Source organism: Oncorhynchus kisutch, linkage group LG5 (genome assembly GCF_002021735.2).
Source record: "Oncorhynchus kisutch isolate 150728-3 linkage group LG5, Okis_V2, whole genome shotgun sequence".
In the NCBI taxonomy this organism is placed as follows: domain Eukaryota; kingdom Metazoa; phylum Chordata; class Actinopteri; order Salmoniformes; family Salmonidae; genus Oncorhynchus; species Oncorhynchus kisutch.
In genome coordinates, this window is record NC_034178.2 from 75,264,820 (window position 1) to 75,290,592 (window position 25,773).

Below are 25,773 nucleotides of genomic sequence, written 5' to 3' on the forward strand. Positions count from 1 at the left end.
CTAAAGACAGTGAGAAGACTCCCAGTCTAAAGACAGTGAGAAGACTCCCGCTCTAAAGACAGTGAGAAGACCCCCGGTCTAAAGACAGTGAGAAGACCCCCGGTCTAAAGACAGTGAGAAGATCCCCGGTCTAAAGACAGTGAGAAGACCCCCGGTCTAAAGACAGTGAGAAGACCCCCGGTCTAAAGACAGTGAGAAGACCCCCGGTCTAAAGACAGTGAGAAGACCCCTGGTCTAAAGACAGTGAAAAGACCCCTGGTCTAAAAGCATGCTCAAAGTCTGTTAATTTGTTTAGAGGCAAATAGCTTTGTATTTGGTCAAACACCATTTTTTCCCAACAGTTTGCTAAGAGCTGGCAGCAAGCTGATAGGTCGGCTGTTAGAACCAATAAAGGATGCTGTACCACTATCGGGTAGCGGAATGACTTTGGCTTCCCTCCAGGCCTGAGGACAAAGACTTTCCTCTAGGCTCCGATTAAAGATATGACAGATAGGAGTGGCAATAGAGTCAGCTACCATCCTCAGTAGGAGTGGCTATAGAGTCAGCCACCATCCTCAGTAGGAGTGGCTATAGAGTCAGCTACCATCCTCAGTAGGAGTGGCTATAGAGTCAGCTACCATCCTCAGTAGGAGTGGCTATAGAGTCAGCCACCATCCTCTGTAGCTTTCCATCTAAGTTGTCAATGCCAGGAGGTTTGTCATTATTGATCGATAACAATCATTTTTCCACCTCTCCCACAGTGTTTGTTCTTGGCATTTCCTCTACCAATGAAGTAATCATAAAGACAATTGGCAACATCAAATGGTTTTGTGCTGAATAAGCCATCTAATTGGATGAAAGATGGAGTTGAATGTCTTTCTGCCCATAATTTCATTTAAAGTACTTGTGTTTTTTTTATTCCATCATTCTTTATATCATTGATCTTAGCTTCATAATACAGTTTCTTATTCTTTTGTTGAGTTTAGTCACATCATTTCTCAATTTGCAGTAAGAGAGCCAATCAGATGTGCAGCCAGACTTATTAGCCACTCATTTTGCTCCATCTCTTTCAGCCATACAGTTTTTCAATTCCTCATCGATCCCATGGAGCAGTTAAGAGTTCTAACAGTCACTATCAATCATTTCACACACATTATTTAGATACTGACTGTTAACACATGGTGGCCTATAGCAAACACACCAAAAGAAAAGGCTTCAGATGTGCCAAGTGAACCTGCAGCCACACTTCAATAACACTTGACATGAGATCTTCTCTAAGCATTACAGGGATATGGCTCTGAATATATACAGAAACACCTCCAACCATGAGATCTTCTCTAAGCATTACAGGGATATGGCTCTGAATATATACAGAAACACCTCCAACCATGAGATCTTCTCTAAGCATTACAGGGATGTGGCTCTGAATATATACAGAAACACCTCCAACCATGAGATCTTCTCTAAGCATTACAGGGATATGGCTCTGAATATATACAGAAACACCTCCCCCATAAGATCTTCTCTAAGCATTACAGGGATATGGCTCTGAATATATACAGTAACACCTCCCCCATAAGCATTCCTGTATCTTCTATAGATGTTAGATCCTTGTATTGCTACTGCTGTATCAACGGAATTATCTAAGTGAGTCTCAGAAATGGCTAATATATGAATGTTATCTGATATTAGCAAGTTATTGATTTCGTGAACCTTATTTGTTTAAGGCTTCATATATTAATATGGGCTATTTTCAGCCCTTTCCTGTGTAGCTTATTAAATATCAAAGATAATATGGAAAAGAGCAAACAAAGCAAGAGGGGAAAAACAGACATTATTCAGTAGTCCCATTAATCAGTTGGTGTGTGTGCTGCGAGGGTGAAGCTACAAATGGGAACGTTCCAATAGAGGACAACGGAGGTTCCAGTCTAGATAACTCCTATCTGCCACCAAGAGGCCCAATATGTTGCATTGAATGAACCGTGTCAATCGGAGTGAACCGCGTCAATCGGAGTGAACCGCGTCAATCGGAGTGAACCGCGTCAATCGGAGTGAACCGCGTCAATCGGAGTGAACCGCGTCAATCGGAGTGAACCGCGTCAATCGGAGTGAACCGCGTCAATCGGAGTGAACCATGTCAATCTTGCCAACCTGACATATTTTTGCCAAAAGAGGATCACGATGGAAATAAGCCTTTGGGTATTATTTTGGTTTTAGCCTCAATCATTTGTAAATGTATGTAATGTTGTCTCCAACTGGAGAGGTCTATTACTTATAATCCTTAAATAAATTAAAAACATTACTACAACGTTAGGTAACGTTCCAACACAGTCCCAATGGAGCAGAACTGGCAGAGAACTCCCATACAAACAGCTCCCCCGGTCTGTCTGCCAAGGGGCCATCCTTCTCATCCTGCCAGGGGCCATCCTTCTCCTCCTACCAAGGGGCCATCCTTCTCATCCTGCCAGGGGCCATCCTTCTCATCCTGCCAAGGGGCCATCCTTCTCATCCTGCCAAGGGGCCATCCTTCTCATCCTGCCAGGGGCCATCCTTCTCATCCTGCCAGGGGCCATCCTTCTCATCCTGCCAAGGGGCCATCCTTCTCCTCCTGCCAAGGGGCCATCCTTCCTCCTCCTGCCAAGGGGCCATCCTTCCTCCTCCTGCCAAGGGGCCATCCTTCTCATCCTGCCAAGGGGCCATCCTTCTCATCCTGCCAAGGGGCCATCCTTCCTCCTCCTGCCAAGGGGCCATCCTTCTCATCCTGCCAAGGGGCCATCCTTCCTCCTCTTGCCAAGGGGCCATCCTTCCTCCTCCTGCCAAGGGGCCATCCTTCCTCCTCTTGCCAAGGGGCCATCCTTCCTCCTCCTGCCAAGGGGCCATTCTTCTCCTCTTGCCAAGGGACCATCCTAACTCCTCCTGCCAAGGGGTCACCCTTCTCATCCTGCCAAGGGGCCATCCTACCTCCTCCTGCCAAGGGGCCATCCTACCTCCTCCTGCCAAGGGGCCATCCTACCTTCTCCTGCCAAGGGGCCATCCTTCCTCCTCCTGCCAAGGGGCCATCCTACCTCCTCCTGCCAAGGGGCCATCCTACCTCCTCCTGCCAAGGGGCCATCCTACCTCCTCCTGCCAAGGGGCCATCCTACCTCCTCCTGCCAAGGGGCCATCCTAACTCCTCTTGCCAAGGGGCCATCCTTCTCCTCTTGCCAAGGGGCCATCCTAACTCCTCCTGCCAAGGGGCCATCCTAACTCCTCCTGCCAAGGGGCCATCCTAACTCCTCCTGCCAAGGGGCCATCCTTCTCCTCTTGCCAAGGGGCCATCCTTCTCATCCTGCCAAGGGGTCATCCTTCTCATCCTGCCAAGGGGCCATCCTTCTCATCCTACCAAGGGACCATCCTACCTCCTCCTGCCAAGGGGCCATCCTACCTCCTCCTGCCAAAGGGCCATCCTACCTCCTCCTGCCAAGGGGCCATCCTTCTCCTCTTGCCAAGGGGCCATCCTACCTCCTCCTGCCAAGGGGCCATCCTACCTCCTCTTGCCAAGGGGCCATCCTACCTCCTCCTGCCAAGGGGCCATCCTACCTCCTCCTGCCAAGGAGCCATCCTACCTCCTCCTGCCAAGGGGCCATCCTACCTCCTCCTGCCAAGGGGCCATCCTACCTCCTCCTGCCAAGGGGCCATCCTACCTCCTCCTGCCAAGGAGCCATCCTACCTCCTCCTGCCAAGGAGCCATCCTACCTCCTCCTGCCAAGGGGCCATCCTACCTCCTCCTGCCAAGGAGCCATCCTTCTCCTCTTGCCAAGGGGCCATCCTACCTCCTCCTGCCAAGGGGCCATCCTACCTCCTCCTGCCAAGGGGCCATCCTACCTCCTCCTGCCAAGGGGCCATCCTACCTCCTCCTGCCAAGGGGCCATCCTTCTCCTCTTGCCAAGGGGCCATCCTACCTCCTCCTGCCAAGGGGCCATCCTACCTCCTCTTGCCAAGGGGCCATCCTACCTCCTCTTGCCAAGGGGCCATCCTACCTCCTCCTGCCAAGGGGCCATCCTACCTCCTCCTGCCAAGGAGCCATCCTACCTCCTCCTGCCAAGGGGCCATCCTACCTCCTCCTGCCAAGGAGCCATCCTACCTCCTCCTGCCAAGGAGCCATCCTACCTCCTCCTGCCAAGGAGCCATCCTACCTCCTCCTGCCAAGGAGCCATCCTACCTCCTCCTGCCAAGGAGCCATCCTACCTCCTCCTGCCAAGGAGCCATCCTACCTCGTCCTGCGAAGGAGCCATCCATCTCCACCTGCCAAGGGGCAATCCTACCTCCTCCTGCCAAGGGGCCAAAAGCTCAGGTCTCGAATGTTCTGTGAACATTATGTACGCTTACATTCCAAGGCTCCAACAGAACAGAATAGAACTGAGGTTGAATCCAGTCTGAAGAGCTCCCATCCAAACAGCAGCCCTGGTTCTGAAGCCAATGGACTAAAGCTCAGGGACCAACAAGCAAACGCAACATTCTTTGAATATTCCTATAATGGTGACATTCCAAAGCATAAGCAGAGCGGAGGGCGGTTCCAGTCTGAAGACCTCCTATCCAAACAGCAGACCTGCTACAGCTGCCAAGGGGTCAGGGGCTCAGAGCCTGGAGAAGTAATTATTTGAGTAGGCAGTTGAGAACACCTGGAAAGGCCTGCCTGCTACACTCTGCTGGGCTCCACACCAGTTAACAACCAATGGCTACATAGTTCAAGGTTCAACAAATCTCAAGGACATGGGGGAAGGAGTCCTTATTTTACGAGGCAGCGGCCAGACACCTGAAGAGCAGGGTTCAAAATACGCAACTTCTCTTTCGGGTGCCTGACATCGAAATATTTGATATTTAAAATTCTCACAAGGGTAATAACCATGCTAACAAAAGCTGCCAGATTACTGGAGAAGATGGGAGATTATATGACAGTGCTCTCCCAAATACAAAACAAGGGATGAGACAAACAGTGTGAATAACTGCCTTGTCTTCACGGGTTTGTCTACTTGCTGCAAAATGTACCATATGAACTGAAAATTCCATTGCACGTGTTTACTGCCCAAAGCCTGGTTTCTCAAAAACATTTTAAGACTAAGTTCTTCCTTAGAACATTCGCAGGAGCACTGTTAAATTTCCAAGCTGTTTCCTAAAAAACATTTTTTTCATTACCTTTGCACTTGAAAAACGCTCGTAAAATCGTTCGCTAGTGGTCTGAGGCTCGTAACCTAACGAGCCTCAGACCACTTGTAGAACAGCGAAGTGTATCGTTAAGATGCCTTTTAAAAAAAAACATTTTTATACCTCCCGCGTCACTTTTATACAAAAGAGGATCTCTGTTAAACCTAGAATCAACATGGTTTATCAGTCTCTCTGTGACGGCGTAAATGTTAAACAAAAAACAATGAATACGAACTCCGAATACAAAAGTTGCCCATGTCTTTGCAATTGATACGAACAAAGCAACGTATAAAAGATGCTTCTAATTAAAAACCGAGATGACTACATCTGAAGGTCAACGAGTAAAGCTGTAGGCCTATTCTTAACATATTTCATGATGTGTAGCTTAACATGTGCGCAATGATGGGCCAAATCTGGGATATATTGGGTAAGCATTTGAATAAACTACGCACCTAGTGGTCGTTCTCTCTCCGTGGTGTTCTTGAAAACCGCACGTTACATCTTCGGGTCGTTGTAGGAAAGATGCATCGTTTAAACACTTGTAAGCCTAAACTCTGTCGCTATCGGAAACCAGGCCCTGAATCCCTGATCCCTGTTAATCCTAACAGTGTGACTCTACAGTGTTAATCCTAACAGTGTGACTCTACAGTGTTAATCCAACGATGTTACTCTACAGTGTTAATCCTAACAGTGTGACTCTACAGTGTTAATCCTAACAGTGTGACTCTACAGTGTTAATCCTAACAGGGCTACTCTACAGTGCTACTCTACAGTGTGACTCTACAGTGTCACTCTACAGTGTCACTCTACAGTGTTAATCCTAACAGTGTGACTCTACAGTGTTAATCCTAACAGTGTTACTCTACAGTGTTAATCCTAACAGTGTGACTCTACAGTGTTAATCCTAACAGTGTTACTCTAGTGTTAATCCTAACAGTGTTACTCTACAGTGTTACTCTACAGTGTTAATCCTAACAGTGCTACTCTACTGTGCTACTCTACAGTGCTACTCTACAGTGCTACTCTACAGTGCTACTCTACAGTGCTACTCTACAGTGCTACTCTACAGTGTCACTCTACAGTGTTACTCTACAGTGTTAATCCTAACAGTGTGACTCTACAGTGTTAATCCTAACAGTGTTACTCTAGTGTTAATCCTAACAGTGCTACTCTACTGTGCTACTCTACTGTGCTACTCTACAGTGCTACTCTACAGTGCTACTCTACAGTGCTACTCTACAGTGCTACTCTACAGTGCTACTCTACAGTGCTACTCTACAGTGCTACTCTACAGTGCTACTCTACAGTGCTACTCTACAGTGTCACTCTACAGTGTTACTCTACAGTGTTAACCCTAACAGTGCTACTCTACAGTGTAACTCTACAGTGTTAATCCTAACAGTGTGACTCTATCCTCCACTAGAGAGAGGCAGCAGCGTTGTGGCTGGGAGAGGACTATGACTCCAGCATGGTCTTCCTGGCTGCTGATGAACCAGACAACGCCCCAGCTGAGGGGGGTGACGCCTCGGGTAAGACAACAGTTCTACCTGCCTCTTCTTCCCTGTTTCTCACTGCCTCCCTCCCTGACTCCTCTCCTCCCTCCCCAACTCTCACTGCCTCCTCTCCTACCCTCCCTCTCTGCCTCTCACTGCCTCCTCTCCTACCCTCCCTCCTTACCTCTCCCTGCCTCCTCTCCTACCCTCCCTCCCACTTCTAACTCTCCTAACCTCCCTCCCTGCGTCTCACTACTACCTCTCCCCGCCTCCCTACCGCTCTCTGCCTCCCCTCCTACCCTCCTTCCCTGCCCCCTCTCCTACCCTTCTTCCCTCCCTCCCTGCCCCCTCTCCTACCCTTCTTCCCTCCCTCCCTGCCTCCTCTCCTACCCTCCTTCCCTGCCTCCTCTCCTATCCTCCTTCCCTGCCTTCTCTCCTACCTCTCCCTGCCTCCTTCCCTCCCTCCTTGCCTCTTCTCCTACCCTCCTTCCCTCCCTGCCTCCTTCCCTACCCTCCTTCCCTCCCCTCCTTCCCTGCCTCCTCTCCTACCCTCCTTGCCCCCTTCCCTGCCTCCTCTCCTACCTCTCACTGCCTCCTCTCCTACCCTACCTCTCCCTGCCTCCTCTCCTACTCTCCTTCCCTCCCTCCCTGCCTCCTCTCCAGTGCTCAGGACCATGTTGTCTCCTCTATACAGCAGGCAGCAGCTGAGCATTTTAAAAGCATTACTTAGAGGAGAGAAACCTCCCTACTTGGCTATATCCTCCATTATAGTAACAGAGGCCCCCATGATATCTGGGCTACCAGGACTTGGCTTCTAGAGACATGATATCTGGGCTACCAAGACTTGGCTTCTAGAGCCATGATATCTGGGCTACCAGGACTTGGCTTCTAGAGACATGATATCTGGGCTACCAAGACTTGGCTTCTAGAGACATAATATCTGGGCCACCAGGACTTGGCTTCTAGAACCATGATCTCTGGGCTACCAAGACTTGGCTTCTAGAGCCATGATCTCTGGGCTACCAGGACTTGGCTTCTAGAGCCATGATATCTGGGCTACCAAGACTTGGCTTCTAGAGCCATGATATCTGGGCTACCAGGACTTGGCTTCTAGAGCCATGATATCTGGGCTACCAGGACTTGGATTCTACAGCCATGATATCTGGGCTACCAGGACTTGGCTTCTACAGCCATGATATCTGGGCTACCAGGACTTGGCTTCTAGAGACATGATATCTGGGCTACCAAGACTTGGCTTCTAGAGACATAATATCTGGGCCACCAGGACTTGGCTTCTAGAACCATGATCTCTGGGCTACCAAGACTTGGCTTCTAGAGCCATGATCTCTGGGCTACCAGGACTTGGCTTCTAGAGCCATGATATCTGGGCTACCAAGACTTGGCTTCTAGAGCCATGATATCTGGGCTACCAGGACTTGGCTTCTAGAGCCATGATATCTGGGCTACCAGGACTTGGATTCTACAGCCATGATATCTGGGCTACCAGGACTTGGCTTCTACAGCCATGATATCTGGGCTACCAGGACTTGGCTTCTAGAGACATGATATCTGGGCTACCAAGACTTGGCTTCTAGAGACATAATATCTGGGCCACCAGGACTTGGCTTCTAGAACCATGATCTCTGGGCTACCAAGACTTGGCTTCTAGAGCCATGATCTCTGGGCTACCAGGACTTGGCTTCTAGAGCCATGATATCTGGGCTACCAAGACTTGGCTTCTAGAGCCATGATATCTGGGCTACCAGGACTTGGCTTCTAGAGCCATGATATCTGGGCTACCAGGACTTGGATTCTACAGCCATGATATCTGGGCTACCAGGACTTGGCTTCTACAGCCATGATATCTGGGCTACCAGGACTTGGCTTCTACAGCCATGATATCTGGGCTACCAGGACTTGGCTTCTACAGCCATGATATCTGGGCTACCAGGACTTGGCTTCTACAGCCATGATATCTGGGCTACCAGGACTTGGCTTCTACAGCCATGATATCTGGGCTACCAGGACTTGGCTTCTACAGCCATGATATCTGGGCTACCAGGACTTGGCTTCTACAGCCATGATATCTGGGCTACCAGGACTTGGCTTCTACAGCCATGATATCTGGGCTACCAGGACTTGGCTTCTAAATCAAATCAAATGTATTTGTCACATACACATGGTTAGCAGATGTTAATGCGAGTGTAGCGAAATGCTTGTGCTTCTAGTTCCGACAATGCAGTAATAACCAACAAGTAATCTAGCTAACAATTCCAAAACTACTACCTTATAGACACAAGTGTAAGGGGATAAAGAATATGTACATAAAGATATATGAATGAGTGATGGTACAGAGCGGCATAGGCAAGATACAGTAGATGGTATCGAGTACAGTATATACATATGAGATGAGTATGTAAACAAAGTGGCATAGTTTAAAGTGGCTAGTGGTACATGTATTACGTAAAGATGCAGTAGATATAGAGTACAGTATATACGTATACATATGAGATGAATGATGTAGGGTATGTAAACATTATATTAGGTAGCATTGTTTAAAGTGGCTAGTGATATATTTTACATAATTTCCCATCAATTCTCATTATTAAAGTGGCTGGAGTTGAGTCAGTGTGTTGGCAGCAGCCACTCAATGTTAGTGGTGGCTGTTTAACAGTCTGATGGCCTTGAGATAGAAGCTGTTTTTCAGTCTCTCGGTCCCAGCTTTGATGCACCTGTACTGACCTCGCCTAGAGACATGATATCTGGGCTACCAGGACTTGGCTTCTACAGCCATGATATCTGGGCTACCAGGACTTGGCTTCTAGAGCCATGATATCTGGGCTACCAGGACTTGGCTTCTAGAGCCATGATATCTGGGCTACCAGGACTTGGCTTCTAGAGCCATGATATCTGGGCTACCAGGACTTGGCTTCTAGAGCCATGATATCTGGGCTACCAGGACTTGGCTTCTAGAGGAGCATTGACCACGTTGTTAAACTAACACACCCTAAATGTGGACAGTTTTAGACAACCATAGCCAGTGCTATTGTAAATGAATAAATAATTTCAGAAGTATTCTATAAAAAGAGAGAATGATAATATGGTGCCTTACATATATGCCTTAAGGCTTGAGACATCTAAAACAAAATCGAAAATAAACAATTAAATGAATTCTGTGTCTCCAGAGCTGCCCACATGCCTGCTGTGTGTGTGTCTGACCGGCTCTGTGTACTGTGAGGAAGTTGTTCCTGAGATGACTGCTGTGCCCACCCTGCCCAAGGAGACTGCCTACCTCTACGCCCGCTATAACAAGATCAAGAAGATCACCAATAAAGACTTTGCAGATATCGGTAGGGGGGGGGGGGGGTTGAAACATTCAGGGAAACTTTCCCCACAGTTATGAATTTCCGGGTGGGGGGGGGGGGGGGGGGGGGGGGGGGGGGGGGGGTCTCCAGATATCCCGGGTTGAATGGTTCCTAGTTGGAGAATTTCCTGCCTGCTCATTACCTTGAGAATCCAGATACCACTTCAACTGGGATTTATAGAAACCTGGGAACTTTGGGAAAATGTACAGTACTTTGCTAGGTGATTCTGGCCTTCAGGTTTCCTTTGGCTTGCTGTCTTCTCAAACATTTTTCACACCGTCTCCCTAATACACTAGCTGGAAGACAACCATGTTGAGGAAAATTCATTCAGGAAATTAAGAAATAAAGATAAAAGATGGACATTTTCGGAGGGTCGGTAGACATATGGTGGATATATAAATGCTCCCTGTAGTTGGATATATTAGTGGATGTTATGCGGGCCCCTCCAGGCACCCCTCCAGGCCCGCCCCTCCAGGCTCCCCTCCAGGACCGGCCCTCCAGGCACCCCTCCAGGCCCCCCTCCAGGCCCGCCCCTCCAGGCTCCCCTCCAGACCCCCCTCCAAGCTTCCTCCAGGCCCCCCTCCAAGCCCGCCCCTCCAGGCCCGGCCCTCCAGGCCCCCCTCCAGGCCCGCCCCTCCAAGCCCGCCCCTCCAGGCCCGGCCCTCCAGGCCCGCCCCTCCAGGCCCGGCCCTCCAGGCCCGCCCCTCCAGACCCCCCTCCAGGCCCCCCTCCAGGCCCGGCCCTCCAGGCTCCCCTCCAGACCCCCCTCCAAGCTTCCTCCAGGCCCCCCTCCAGGCCCGGCCCACCAGGCCCACTGATATAAGTAAAAACACAGCTAGATTTAAAAGCTGACGAGATGTAATTTTTTTGGCAAACTCTTCCAGGTCTCCATGTTGTCTTGACATTTAAAAGGCCTAACTGTCAGAAGGAAGACGATCAAATCCTCCATGTGTCTGGCGTGTACATGTGGGCAGAACAAATCTAAATATTGCGTAACTCACTTGATCTATGAGAGCTCGGCCTATAGCTTAGTGTTGTGTTACAGAAAACAACAGTACTGCAGTTTGTAACCTCCAAAATGGACAATTAAGTTCTAGTTCATTCTACGCCAATGACTCTGAAGAGAATAGACCTGGACGTGGCTTTATTCTAAATATAGATTGAGTAAAAATCAAAGATTTAACTTATAGTTTTTTTTGGGGGGGGGGGGGGTTTCTTCCTCAGTGACTCTGAAGAGAATCGACCTAACGGGGAACCTGATCTCTGAGATTGAGGAAGGAGCGTTCTCTAAGCTGACCCTGCTGGAGGAACTCAATTTGGCTGAGAACCATCTGGTCAAGCTGCCCATGCTGCCCGGCAAGCTCACCACCTTCAACGCCAACCACAACCGGCTCAAAACCAAAGGGGTCAAGGCCAACGCCTTCAAGGTACAATGAAAGGACGTGAAATACAAAATAGATTCCTGGCTGCTTTAATTGAATGCATTTATTTCACCCCGATAGGTCTTCGTCAGGCTTGACATTGTTCAAAACATTGCGTGATAATGTCTATGTACCTTAGGTGCTTGACTGAGGCACATTCGGTGGCTGATTTGAGCTTTGCCAGGACAACCCCCCCCCCCCCCCCCCCCCCCCCCCCTGACCCCTGACCCCTGACCCCTTGGATTTCTTCACCTGTTTTTTTGCATTACAGGTTGGGATTCAAATTTTGTTGAATTGCCATTTTTTTTGCCAACAATCTGCACAAAATACTCTGTAGTCAAAGTCTGAAGAAATATATATTTTTTTTTAATATATCATTTATATATATAATTAATTTTTTATATATATTTTTTAATTATATATCATTTATTTATTTTTTTATATATATATATATTTATTATAAAACATATAAAACATTTTATAACAAAAACATAGTTGCTGCATATGTACTCAGCTCCATGAGTCAATGGCATTGACTGCAGCTGTCTTCTTGGGTTAGTCTGGATTGTGACATATTTGACCATTATTCTTTTCACAATTCTTCCATGCTCTTTCAAGATGATGGGGGATCATGGCTAGACGGTCTTGCCATAGATTTTCAAGCCGATTTAAGTAAAAACAAACTTGGCCAATCAGGAGCATTCAATGTCTTCTTGGTAAGCAACTCCAGGGTAGATTTGGCCTAGTTGTTGGTTATTGTACACCTGAAAGTTGAATTCCTCTCACAGACGCTAGTGTAAAGAAGACTGAAGCAGGTTTTCCTATAGGATTTTGGCTGTACTTAGCCCAATTTCATTTATTTTTATCCTGAAAAACTCCCTAGTCCTTGCCGATGTCAAGCATACCCATCACATGATGCAGCCACCACCATGCTTGAAATTAAACCGGCAGTTACTCAGTGATGTGGAGGCTTTGCTGTGGTTCTTCCAGTATTACTTTAGTGCCTTGTTGCATGTTTTGGAATATTTCTTTCTGTGTATTTGTATCATTATTAAGTCATTATTGTGGAGTCACTACAATGTTGTTGATCCATCCTCAGTTCTCCCATCACAGCCATTGATCTGCAGCTGTTTTAAAATCCTCAAATGGCCTCATGGTGACCTCCCTGAGCGGTTACCTTCCTGTCCTGCAGCTCAGTTCAGAAGGTCGACGGTACCTTTGATGTTTCTAGGTGGTTTAACAATTATTAACTTGGCCGTGCTTAAATAGATATACAATGTCTGCCGGGGGGGCCGACCAATCACTGCCCTTCTTTATGAGGCTTTCGAAAAGCTTCCTGGTCTTTGTAGTTGAATCTGTGCTTGAAATTCACTACTTGACTGAGGGACCTTATAGATGTTGAATGTATGGTGGACAGACGAAGGGTTAGTCATTCAAAAAAAATCAAGTCAACCCTACTATTTCAGACAGTGACTTCATGTCATTTATTATGATGTGATTTGTTAAGTCACATTTTTCTCCTGAACTAATTTAGGATTGTCTGAAAACTGAATACTTACTATATTTAGTCATCCATTTGTTATTTATTTTAGAGAAGGAAAAAAAATCCACATCCACTTCTCCCATTTTGACATTACAGAATATTTAGTGTAGATCGTTACAATTAAATCCATTTTAATCCCACTTTGTAACACAATAACGTGACGAAATCCACTAATACTTTTGCAAGGCACTGTATGCTGTTTATTTTGGTGTCGTTGTTTCCACCATACAGAAACTGGAGAAGCTGATCAACCTGTTTCTGGGAGACAATGCGCTGGAGGCTGTACCAGTGATCCCGCAGAGCGTCCGCATTGTCCATCTGCAGGTCGGTACCACGCAGTGATGACGGTCTTGACTTCTGCTTAGAGGCTACGAAATTGGGAGGAGTCCCTCTCTACTTACATCCTCGTGATTTTCACGGGAATCCTCCGAAATGGGATTTCTGATAAACATGAGAACTTTGGGAAAGTTCCCAGAATTGTGCGACTCCAATCCCGACTGCGACTCCAATCCCGACTGCGACTCCAATCCCGACTGCGACTCCAATCCCGACTGCGACTCCAATCCCGACTGCGACTCCAATCCCGACTGAGACTCCAATCCCGACTGAGACTCCAATCCCGACTGAGACTCCAATCCCGACTGAGACTCCAATCCCGACAGCTTGACCCAAATAGTTTTGCTGGCACCATCGGAGGGTCATGAGAGTAATCATGATTCTAACTTTGGTCTTCCATCTTCTCTCTACCATACAGAACAACAACATCACGGATATCAGCTTCGAGACGTTCTGCAAGGGCAACAACACGTACTACATCAGACCCAACCTGATGGAGGTGAGGTTGGATGGGAACCCAGTGCTGCTGTCCAAGTACCCCAACAGCTTCACCTGCCTCAAGTCTCTCCCCGTTGGACAGTACCGCTAAAAAGACTAAACTCCCTTGGAGGGGAAAAAAAGGTCTTCCGTTCTGACGTCATTGGGACTTCCTGGTTAAATAAAACGTTTCAATAGAAAGACATACAACTTCTACAGGGGTGTATTACAGTCAGATGAAATGTGAAGTTTGCGGATAGACAGCCATGTAATGAATAGATCCAACACGATTCCTTATTCTACTTGACAAAGACAAGACGAATCTACACCATTACATTCCATTTATGTTCTGAATGTTCTTCTGTAAAATGGTGCCTTTCTCGGTCTCTTTCAGAAGACTAGCGGCTGGGATTGATATGTTAGTAATCTCACTTTAGCAAGCTAGGCCAACGTTGACTACAAGGCTTTGAACAGATTTATAAAAAGGTTATTTTACATTTCTATTTGTTCAAGTTATGTTATGGACCAAATCAGCGAAGTCGTCGGGGAAGACTTTGTAAATACATCTTTTCTTTGGCATAGTGTTTGACTTCTTTAAAACGGTGAGTCAAGCTTTTGGCTTTCCTCCGAATTCTGTGAATTACTTTCATGTAAACTGGTTCCTAACTTAACAACTCAAGTAGAAGTTGATGAGAAAATATATATATCTTTGAAATACGTATATAGTGATGTGAAACTAATGTGCTTGTGCTCACAACATCGTACGCTTTGATATTAAAAACAATGGTCAAATGAGGTATTATTTTCTTAAGTCCTTTTCTTTCAATCATAATTTCTCATTTTAGGAATTATTACTTTATGTGAATAAACAAATATGAGTTAAAAAAATTAAAACATGTAAGTGTTTGTGACGTCGGCTGAGTTTTTAAATATTTTAATACAAATTCAATTAAACTCTGCTTTGACGTATCCATGCATGAAAGTCAACGAAACAACAACAACAACAACAACACATTTGTTTTCCAGTGTCTTAATAAAACAACAAACTATTAACTGCAAGAGAAGCAAATATCTACGGGTTTCAGCACATGTGGAGAAACTGGGTTGATGTTATTCCTTCAGACCAGCCAACTTGGCAACACGACCGCAACATCCTCCAAGTAGGAGAATGGTTTCCATATGGCAGTTTGGATTTCCAATCTTTCATTAGAGTCCTTTACCATCTTGATATAAAACATGCTTGCAGATCTCTCTCTCTCACGCACACACACACACACACACACACTTCAAAATCATTCATTATCTACCAGCCAATATGGGAACAATCGTAAATTACCTGCCAGCCGACCAGCCAGAAGCTGAAGGCAAATGACTGGATCCTACTGTGTAGGATTAGGATCAGACTATTTGGACAAAACATTAAGAACGCCTGCTCTTTCCATGACAGACTGACCAGGTGAAAGATATGATCCCTTAATGAATGTCACTTGTTAAATCCACTTCAAAAATCAGTGTAGATGAAGGGGAGGAGACCTGGTTAAAGAAGGATTTTTAAGCCTTGAGACAACTGAGACATGGATTGTGTATGTGTGCCATTCAGAGGGTGAACGGGCAAGACAACAACTTTAAGAGCCTTTGAACAGGGTATTAGGTGCAACGCTGCTGAACTGCAACGCTGCTGGGTTTTTCACGCTCAACAGTTTCCCGTGTGTATAAAGAATGGTCCACCTCCCAAAGGACATCCAGCCAACTTGACACAACTGTGGGAAGCACTGGAGTCAACATGGGCCAGCATCCCTGTGAAACACTTTGGACACCTTACAGAGACCATCCCCCAGTGGGGTGGTTCAACTCAATATTAGGAAGGTGATTTAATATACATTCAGTGTATATACAAGTGATATAATGGGTATATTGTATTCATTATGGATCCCAATTAGTTCCTGCCAAGGCAGCAGCTACTCTTCCTGGGGTTTATTATGGATCCCCATTAGTTCCTGTCAAGGCAGCAGCTACTCTTCCTGGGGTTTATTATGGATCCCCATTAGTTCCTGCCAAGGCAGCAGCTACTCTTCCTGGGGTTTATTATGGATCCCCATTAGTTCCTGCCAAGGCAGCAGCTACTCTTCCTGGGGTTTATTATGGATCCTCATTAGTTCCTGCCAAGGCAGCAGCTACTCTTCCTGGGGTTTATTATGGATCCTCATTAGTTCCTGCCAAGGCAGCAGCTACTCTTCCTGGGGTTTATTATGGATCCCCATTAGTTCCTGATACCAAGGCAGCAGCTACTCTTCCTGGGGTTTATTATGGATCCCCATTAGTTCCTGCCAAGGCAGCAGCTACTCTTCCTGGGGTTTATTATGGATCCTCATTAGTTCCTGCCAAGGCAGCAGCTACTCTTCCTGGGGTTTATTATGGATCCTCATTAGTTCCTGCCAAGGCAGCAGCTACTCTTCCTGGGGTTTATTATGGATCCCCATTAGTTCCTGCCAAGGCAGCAGCTACTCTTCCTGGGGTTTATTATGGATCCCCATTAGTTCCTGCCAAGGCAGCAGCTACTCTTCCTGGGGTTTATTATGGATCCTCATTAGTTCCTGCCAAGGCAGCAGCTACTCTTCCTGGGGTTTATTATGGATCCTCATTAGTTCCTGCCAAGGCAGCAGCTACTCTTCCTGGGGTTTATTATGGATCCCCATTAGTTCCTGCCAAGGCAGCAGCTACTCTTCCTGGGGTTTATTATGGATCCCCATTAGTTCCTGCCAAGGCAGCAGCTACTCTACTCTACTGTGCCCTCAGGCCCCTACTCTACCACATATCTACAGTACTAAATCCATGTGTATGTGTGTGTATAGTGTGTACTCCGGGGAATTCCTGATTCTAACTGGATTATATTTGAGAGGCTTCCATTCTAGAACACCCTCTGTGTTCTGTTAGACAGGTAACTCACTCTACCCACATTATAGCAGGGGGTGTAAAGCCATAACACATTTTTCCAGCAACAGACTAGGATCGATAATGTCAAAAGCTGCACTGAAGTCTAACAAGACAGCCCCCACAATTGTTTTACCATCAATTTCTATCATCCAATCACCAGTCATTTGTGTATATCATCAGATATTAGTGCTTTTCTTATAGGACACCATTGTCTTTATACACTGAACAAAATTTTCCATACTCACAAAAACCTTCTTTCTCTGAAATTTTGCACACAATTTGTTTACATTCCTGTTAGTGAGCATTTCTCCCTTGCCAAAATAATCCATCCACCTGAGGAGTATTTCTGTCTTATAATAAAGCCCTTTTGTGCGGAAAAACTCATTCTGATTGGCTTGGCTCTCCAGTGGGTGGGCCTATGCCCTCCCAGGCCCACCAATGGCTGCGCTCCTGCCCAGTCATGTGAAATCTATAGGTTAGGGCCTAATAAACTTACTTCAAATTGACCGATTTCCTCATATGAACTGTAACTCGCGTTTATATTTTTGTTCGGTTTATAACAGATATGGTAACAATTGGGTTATTTAGCAGTATCGCAAACGCATCTATATTGACGTATTGAACAGCCAGAGGGGAACAGAACCTGTTGATTGGATCATCTTCACAACTTCATCGATCACATTATTGATCACAGTAATAGTCGCCACAGAGCCTGTTACTCTCATCAACAGATCATTGTCTGTCAAATCTAATTGTATTAGTCACATGTGCTGAATAGAACAGGTGTAGAGCTTACAGTGAAATGCTGACGGGCAACCAGGCTTTACAGGAACCCAACCAGGCTTTACAGGCAACCAGGCTTTACAGGAACCCAACCAGGCTTTACAGGAACCCAACCAGGCTTTACAGGAACCCAACCAGGCTTTACAGGAACCCAACCAGGCTTTACAGGAACCCAACCAGGCTTTACTGGCAACCAACCAGGCTTTACTGGCAACCAACCAGGCTTTACAGGAACCCAACCAGGCTTTACAGGAACCCAACCAGGCTTTACAGGAACCCAACCAGGCTTTAGAGGCACCCAGGCTTTACTGGTAAACAGGCATTACTGGCATCTAACCAGGCATCCAACCAGGCATTACAGGCATCCAACCAGGCATCCAACCAGGCATTATAGGCATCCAACCAGGCATCCAACCAGGCTACAGGCAACCAACCAGGCTTACAGGCAACCAGGCTTTACAGGCACCCAACCAGGCTTTACTGGTAAACAGGCATTTCTGGCATCTAACCAGGCATCCAACCAGGCATTACAGGCATCCAACCAGGCATCCAACCAGGCTTTACTGGTAAACAGGCATTACTGGCATCTAACCAGGCATCCAACCAGGCATTACAGGCATCCAACCAGGCATTACAGGCATCCAACCAGGCATCCAACCAGGCTTTACAGGCATCCAACCAGGCATCCAACCAGGCATCCAACCAGGCATCCAACCAGGCTTTACAGGCATCCAACCAGGCATCCAACCAGGCATCCAACCAGGCTTTACAGGCATCCAACCAGGCTTTACAGGCATCCAAACAGGCTTTACTGCTCATCTAACCTGGACTCCTACTTTTCTACAGTCAAGCCTGATTCTCAAAAGACGGTACGGGGTGAAGTTGGGAGGAGGGTACGGTGTGAAGACGGGAGGAGGGTACGGTGTGAAGACGGGAGGAGGCTACGGTGTGAAGACGGGAGGAGGCTACGGTGTGAAGTCGGGAGGAGGGTAGGGTGTGAAGTCGGGAGGAGGGTAGGGTGTGAAGTCGGGAGGAGGGTAGGGTGTGAAGTCGGGAGGAGGCTAGGGTGTGAAGTCGGGAGGAGGCTACGGCGTGAAGTCGGGAGGAGGCTACGGCGTGAAGTCGGGAGGAGGCTACGGTGTGAAGTCGGGAGGAGGGTAGGGTGTGAAGTCGGGAGGAGGCTAGGGTGTGAAGTCGGGAGGAGGCTAGGGTGTGAAGTCGGGAGGAGGGTAGGGTGTGAAGTCGGGAGGAGACTACGGTGTGAAGTCGGGAGGAGGGTAGGGTGTGAAGTCGGGAGGAGGCTAGGGTGTGAAGTCGGGAGGAGGCTAGGGTGTGAAGTCGGGAGGAGGGTAGGGTGTGAAGTCGGGAGGAGACTACGGTGTGAAGTCGGGAGGAGGCTACGGTGTGAAGTCGGGAGGAGGCTACGGTGTGAAGTCGGGAGGAGGGTAGAGTGAGAAGTCGGGAGGAGGGTAGAGTGAGAAGTCGGGAGGAGGCTACGGTGTGAAGTCGGGAGGAGGGTAGGGTGTGAAGTCGGGAGGAGGGTAGGGTGTGAAATCGGGAGGAGGGTAGGGTGTGAAGTCGGGAGGAGGGTAGGGTGTGAAGTCGGGAGGAGGGTAGGGTGTGAAGTCGGGAGGAGGGTAGGGTGTGAAGTCGGGAGGAGGGTAGGGTGTGAAGACGGGAGGAGGCTACGGTGTGAAGTCGGGAGGAGGGTAGAGTGAGAAGTCGGGAGGAGGGTAGGGTGTGAAATCGGGAGGAGGGTAGGGTGTGAAGTCGGGAGGAGGGTAGGGTGTGAAGTCGGGAGGAGGGTAGGGTGTGAAATCGGGAGGAGGGTAGGGTGTGAAGTCGGGAGGAGGGTAGGGTGTGAAGTCGGGAGGAGGGTAGGGTGTGAAGTCGGGAGGAGGGTAGGGTGTGAAGACGGGAGGAGGGTAGGGTGTGAAGACGGGAGGAGGGTAGGGTGTGAAGACGGGAGGAGGGTAGGGTGTGAAGACGGGAGGAGGGTAGGGTGTGAAGTCGGGAGGAGGGTAGGGTGTGAAGACGGGAGGAGGGTAGGGTGTGAAGTCGGGAGGAGGGTAGGGTGTGAAGTCAAGAGGACTGTGAGACTACTGCTCATCTGTCAGCTTGACAGGTTGGCTAAGGTTTGACGATCCAGCTGTGAACCATCACAGTAAATCATTGATCAGATAACGTCTAGGAACAGAGCGATATCAGCAGAAAGCAACCATCTCACTTCCCACCCAAGAAGTGTTCAGACAAAAACACAGAAGTCGACCGTTTCTCTGTCGAAGTCAATACGCTGGACGAACGACGGTGGAAACGACTGCTCAGTCAATTTCCTGTCTTTATGTGTATTGGGAGGTTAACAGTTTAAATAAGTTCAAAATGTTGACGATAGAAAGATGGATGCGTAATACCAGTCTAAACCAGTCTAAACCAGTCTAAACCATCCTTCTTTGTTGGAACAGGCTCTGTAACTACCAGGCAGGGTCAGGAGACCAACACTTAACATTCCTAGATTATCTACACTTCCAAACTCAGGTTTTTTTTTTCTCTCTTTTCCTTGTCAGATATTCCCTTGGGACTCACTGGGATATCAAACGTTCAGATACTGGCTGTGCTTATTCAAAAGGTGGCCAAAGGTGAAGGTGTCGCCTTCAAACACATTCTCTATCACCTTCAAATACATTCTCTATCATCTTCAACACATTCTCTATCATTTTCAACACATTCTCTATCATCTTCAACACATTCTCTATCATCTTCAACACATTCTCTATCATCTTCAACACATTCTCTATCATCTTCAACACATTCTCTATCACCTTCAATACATTCTCTATCATCTTAAAATACATTCTCTATCATCTTAAAATACATTCTCTATCACCTTCAACACATTCTCTAACATCTTCAACACATTCTCTAACATCTTCAACACATTCTCTATCACCTTCAACACATTCTCTATCACCTTCAACACATTCTCTATCACCTTCAACACATTCTCTATCACCTTCAACACATTCTCTATCACCTTCAACACATTCTCTATCACCTTCAACACATTCTCTATCACCTTCAACACATTCTCTATCACCTTCAACACATTCTCTATCACCTTCAACACATTCTCTATCACCTTCAACACATTCTCTATCACCTTCAACACATTCTCTATCATCTTCAACACATTCTCTATCATCTTCAACACATTCTCTATCACCTTCAACACATTCTCTATCATTTTCAATTTGAACATTTGAGTGTCTGGCTTCAGCATTCACGGATACGCGTTTCTAGTCTGACTAAATTGTTGTAGTGGGATTCTGCTGTAACCTTGCCGCTTGAACGTGTTTATGCAGGTTACACCAGATGGACCGGCCCATTGTGACAACAACTAGGGGGGTGTTTATGCAGGTTACACCAGATGGACCGGCCCATTGTGACAGCAACTAGGGGGGTGTTTATGCAGGTTACACCAGATGGACCGGCCCATTGTGACAGCAACTAGGGGAGTGTTTATGCAGGTTACACCAGATGGAACGGCCCATTGTGACAGCAACTAGGGGAGTGTTTATGCAGGTTACACCAGATGGAACGGCCCATTGTGACAACAACTAGGGGGGGGTTTATGCAGGTTACACCAGATGGACCGGCCCATTGTGACAGCAACTAGGGGGGTGTTTATGCAGGTTACACCAGATGGACCGGCCCATTGTGACAACAACTAGGGGAGTGTTTATGCAGGTTACACCAGATGGACCGGCCCATTGTGACAGCAACTAGGGTAGTGTTTATGCAGGTTACACCAGATGGAACGGCCCATTGTGACAACAACTAGGGGAGTGTTTATGCAGGTTACACCAGATGGACCTGCCCATTGTGACAACAACTAGGGGAGTGTTTACGCAGGATACACCAGATGGACCGGCCCATTGTGACAACAACTAGGGGAGTGTTTACGCAGGTTACACCAGATGGACCTGCCCATTGTGACAACAACTAGGGGAGTGTTTACGCAGGATACACCAGATGGACCGGCCCATTGTGACAACAACTAGGGGAGTGTTTAACGGCAGTCATACCTGGACTGGAAGACGATACCTTGAGGCAGGTGTGATCTATACGTGCAGTAAAAAAGGACTAAGTAAAGTCCTACCTGGAAGTGCTGGAATGTTCTGCGTCTGTCTTCACATCTGTCAGAGAACCTCCTGAGGGTCCTGAAAAACAGCAGCAGGTCTCTCTTGTCCTCCACTCTGCAAGAAAACAGAAAACACTGTTTAGTCAGGTCACCCTAACCCTACATTATCCCTGTCATTATCACATATTTACACAGTACATTATCATACAACACGATCAAAAACGGCAACAGATCTCGTCCTCCACTCTGCAAGAAAACAGAAAACACTGTTTAGAAGAGTGGTACTCTGTGAGGTGTTGTGTTTGACCCATTTTTTGCAGTTTTACTTTAGTGCCTTGTTGTAAACAGGATGTTTGTTATTGGGATATTTGTATTCTGTACAGGCTTCCTTCTTTTCACTCTGTCATTTAGGTTAGCATTGTGGAGTAACTACAACGTTGTTGATCCGTCCTCAGTTTTCTCCTATCACAGCCATTAAACTCTGTAACTGATTTAAAGTCATAATTGGCCTCATGGTGAAATCCCTGAGTGGTTTCCTTCCTCTCCGGCAACTGAGTTAGGAAGGACACCTGTATCTTTGTAGTGACTGGGTGTATTGATACACCATCCAAAGTGTAATTAACATCACCATGCTCAAATGGATATTCAATATCTACCTTATTTGAAGGCATTGGAAAATGTCCCTGGTCTTTGTGGTTGAATCTGTGTTTGAATTCACTGCTCGACTGAGGGACCGTACAGATAATTGCATATGTGGGGTACAGAGATGAGGTAATCATTCAGAAATCATGTTAAACACTATTATTGCACACAGAGTCCGTGCAACTTATTATTTATTAATGTGACTTGTTCAGCACATTTATACCCCTGAACATATTTAGGTTTTCCATTTTTAATTACATTTGTAAAAATGACTAAACAGACTTCCACTTTGGGGTATTATGGGGGTATTGTGTGTTGGACAGTGACACAACATCTCAATTCAATACATTTGAATTCAGGCTGTAACACAACAACATGTGGAAAAAGTCAAGGGGTATGAATACTTTCTGAAGGCTCTGGATCTGACAGAGGGATTTGTAAAGAGGAACTCGTGTCCCTTTCCACCTCGGTCCCGAAGCAATATGAATGTCTGGTAATAATGCCCAACTGACAGTAGTGGGAATTTACTGTCCGACTGAGCTAAATCTGAATTACTGTCCGACTGAGCTAAATCTGAATTACTGTCCGACTGAGCTAAATCTGAATTACTGTCCGACTGAGCTAAATCTGAATTACTGTCCGACTGAGCTAAATCTGAATTACTGTCTGACTGAGCTAAATCTGAATTACTGTCCGACTGAGCTAAATCTGAATTACTGTCCGACTGAGCTAAATCTGAATTACTGTCCGACTGAGCTAAATCTGAATTACTGTCAGACTGAGCTAAATCTGAATTACTGTCAGACTGAGCTAAATCTGAATTACCGTCAGACTGAGCTAAATCTGAATTACCGTTCGACTGAGCTAAATCTGAATTACTGTCCGACTGAGCTAAATCTGAATTACTGTCCGACTGAGCTAAATCTGAATTACTGTCCGACTGAGCTAAATCTGAATTACTGTCCGACTGAGCTAAATCTGAATTACCGTTCGACTGAGCTAAATCTGAATTACTGTCCGACTGAGCTAAATCTGAATTACTGTCCGACTGAGCTAAATCTGAATTACTGTCCGACTGAGCTAAATCTGAATTACTGTCCGACTGAGCTAAATCTGAATTACTGTCCGGCTGAGCTAAATCTGAATTACTGTCCGACTGAGCTAAATCTGAATTACTGTCCGACTGAGCTAAATCTGAATTACTGTCCGACTGAGCTAAATCTGAATTACTGTCCGACTGAGCTAAATCTGAATTACTGTCCGACTGAGCTAAATCTGAAGTACTGTCCGACTGAGCTAAATCTGAATTACTGTCCGACTGAGCTAAATCTGAATTACTGTCCGACTGAGCTAAATCTGAATTATTAATATTTGATAATGAATTGGTTGATGCCAGTATCAGATTCACAATACCATTCAAAAGTTTGGGGTCACTTAGAAATGTCCTTGTGTTTGAAAGAAAAGCACAAAAAAAAAATTCCATTAAAATATCATCAAATTGATCAGAAATACAGTGTAGACATTGTTAATGTTGTAAATGACTGTTGTAGCTGGAAACTGCAGATTTTTTATGGAATATCTACATAGGCTCCTGTGTTCCAATGGCACGTTGTGTTAGCTAATCCAAGTTTATCATTTTAAAAAGGCTACCATTTTGCAACTATGTTCGCACAGCTGAAAACTGTTGTTCTGATTAAAGAAGCATTAAAACTGGCCTTCTTTGGACTCGTTGAGTATCTGGAGCATCAGCATTTGTGGGTTCGATTACAGGCTCAATATGGCCAGAAATAAAAACCTTTCTTCTGAAACTCGTCAGTATATTCTTGTTCTGAGATATGAAGGCTATTCTATGCGAGAAATTTCCAAGAAACTAAAGATCTTGTACAATGCTGTGTACTACTCCCTTCACAGAACAGTGCAAACTGGCCCTAACCAGAATAGAAAGAGGAGTGGGAGGCCCCGGTGCACAACTGAGCAAGAGGACAAGTACATTAAAGTGTCTAGTTTGAGAAACAGATGCCTCACAAGTCTTCAACTGGCAGCTTCATTAAATAGTACCCGCAAAACACCAGTCTCAACGTCAACAGTGAAGAGGCGACTCCAGGATGCTGGCCTTCTAGGCAGAGTTCCTCTGTCCAGTCTCAACGTCAACAGTGAAGAGGCGACTCCGGGATGCTGGCCTTCTAGGCAGAGTTGCAAAGAAAAAGCCATATCTCAGACTGGCCAATAAAAAGAAAAGATTAAGATGGACAAAAGAACACAGACACTGGACAGAGGAACTCTGCCTAAATTATTTAACTTCTCTGTTTAACATTGTTGCAGATAATTTTTTTATACCTTTATTTAACTAGGCAAGTCAGTTAAGAACAAATTAAGAACAAATTCGGCCTAGGAACAGTGGGTTAAGTGTCTTGTTCAGGGGCAGAACGACAGATTTTTACCTGGACAGCCCGGGGATTTATTCTAGCAACCTTTCGGTTACTGGCCCAACGCTCTAACCACTAGGCTACCTGCCGCCTCTACACTCTAACCACTAGGCTACCTGCCACCTCTACACTCTAACCACTAGGCTACCTGCCACCTCTACACTCTAACCACTAGGCTACCTGCCACCTCTACACTCTAACCACTAGTCTACCTGCCACCTCTACACTCTAACCACTAGTCTACCTGCCACCTCTACACTCTAACCACTAGGCTACCTGCCTCCTCTACACTCTAACCACTAGGCTACCTGCCTCCTCTACACTCTAACCACTAGGCTACCTGCCTCCTCTACACTCTAACCACTAGGCTACCTGCCTCCTCTACACTCTAACCACTAGGCTACCTGCCGCCTCTACACTCTAACCACTAGGCTACCTGCCGCCTCTACACTCTAACCACTAGGCTACCTGCCTCCTCTACACTCTAACCCCTAGGCTACCTGCCTCCTCTACACTCTAACCACTAGGCTACCTGCCTCCTCTACACTCTAACCACTAGGCTACCTGCCGCCTCTACACTCTAACCACTAGGCTACCTGCCTCCTCTACACTCTAACCACTAGGCTACCTTTCTCCCCTACACTCTAACCACTAGACTACCTGCCTCCTCTACACTCTAACCCCTAGGCTACCCTGCCACCTCTACACTCTAACCACTAGGCTACCTGCCGCCTCTACACTCTAACCACTAGGCTACCCTGCCACCTCTACACTCTAACCACTAGGCTACCTACAGATGCTCCGTATAAAAAAAAAAAAGATACGAGTAAAGGACATATCAAACCCTTGGTTCACGCATGAATTGTCTGAAAAATTACAGGAAGTAAAAGTAGCTTGTGCTTGACTGATACTACGTCCGACTGGCAGTCCTTCAGACGTTCGAGAAATAGATGTAGCTCACTTGTTAGAAAAGCAAAGTCAACTTTAACTTCTTTAAATTGTGTATCTGAGAAATGGAATCCAGCAAGCATCTGGAAAGAACATACAAATCT

General features: G+C 46.6%; 2 protein-coding genes across 5 annotated transcripts in view; one reads left to right on the top strand and one right to left on the bottom strand.

Moving 5' to 3' along the window:
* Positions 1 to 14,699, top strand: part of ogna (osteoglycin, paralog a) — a 17,822-nt gene extending 3,123 nt beyond the window's left edge. The window contains exons 2-6 of the mRNA XM_031825817.1: positions 6,587 to 6,692; positions 9,842 to 10,006; positions 11,246 to 11,448; positions 13,217 to 13,309; positions 13,740 to 14,699. Coding sequence (XP_031681677.1) covers positions 6,587 to 6,692; positions 9,842 to 10,006; positions 11,246 to 11,448; positions 13,217 to 13,309; positions 13,740 to 13,910 — 738 coding nt within the window. The 3' untranslated portion in view covers positions 13,911 to 14,699. The remainder of the gene's footprint in view (positions 1 to 6,586; positions 6,693 to 9,841; positions 10,007 to 11,245; positions 11,449 to 13,216; positions 13,310 to 13,739) is intronic.
* The window catches only part of cenpp (centromere protein P), a 160,372-nt gene that overhangs the window by 106,319 nt on the left and 28,280 nt on the right, over positions 1 to 25,773 (bottom strand). For all 4 annotated transcript variants that reach the window (XR_004210118.1, XM_031825818.1, XM_031825819.1 and 1 more), the window contains exon 6: positions 21,672 to 21,768. Coding sequence is in view for 3 of the 4 variants with exons in the window: in XM_031825818.1 (XP_031681678.1) it covers positions 21,672 to 21,768 (97 nt within the window). In the remaining variant the exon portion in view is untranslated. The remainder of the gene's footprint in view (positions 1 to 21,671; positions 21,769 to 25,773) is intronic.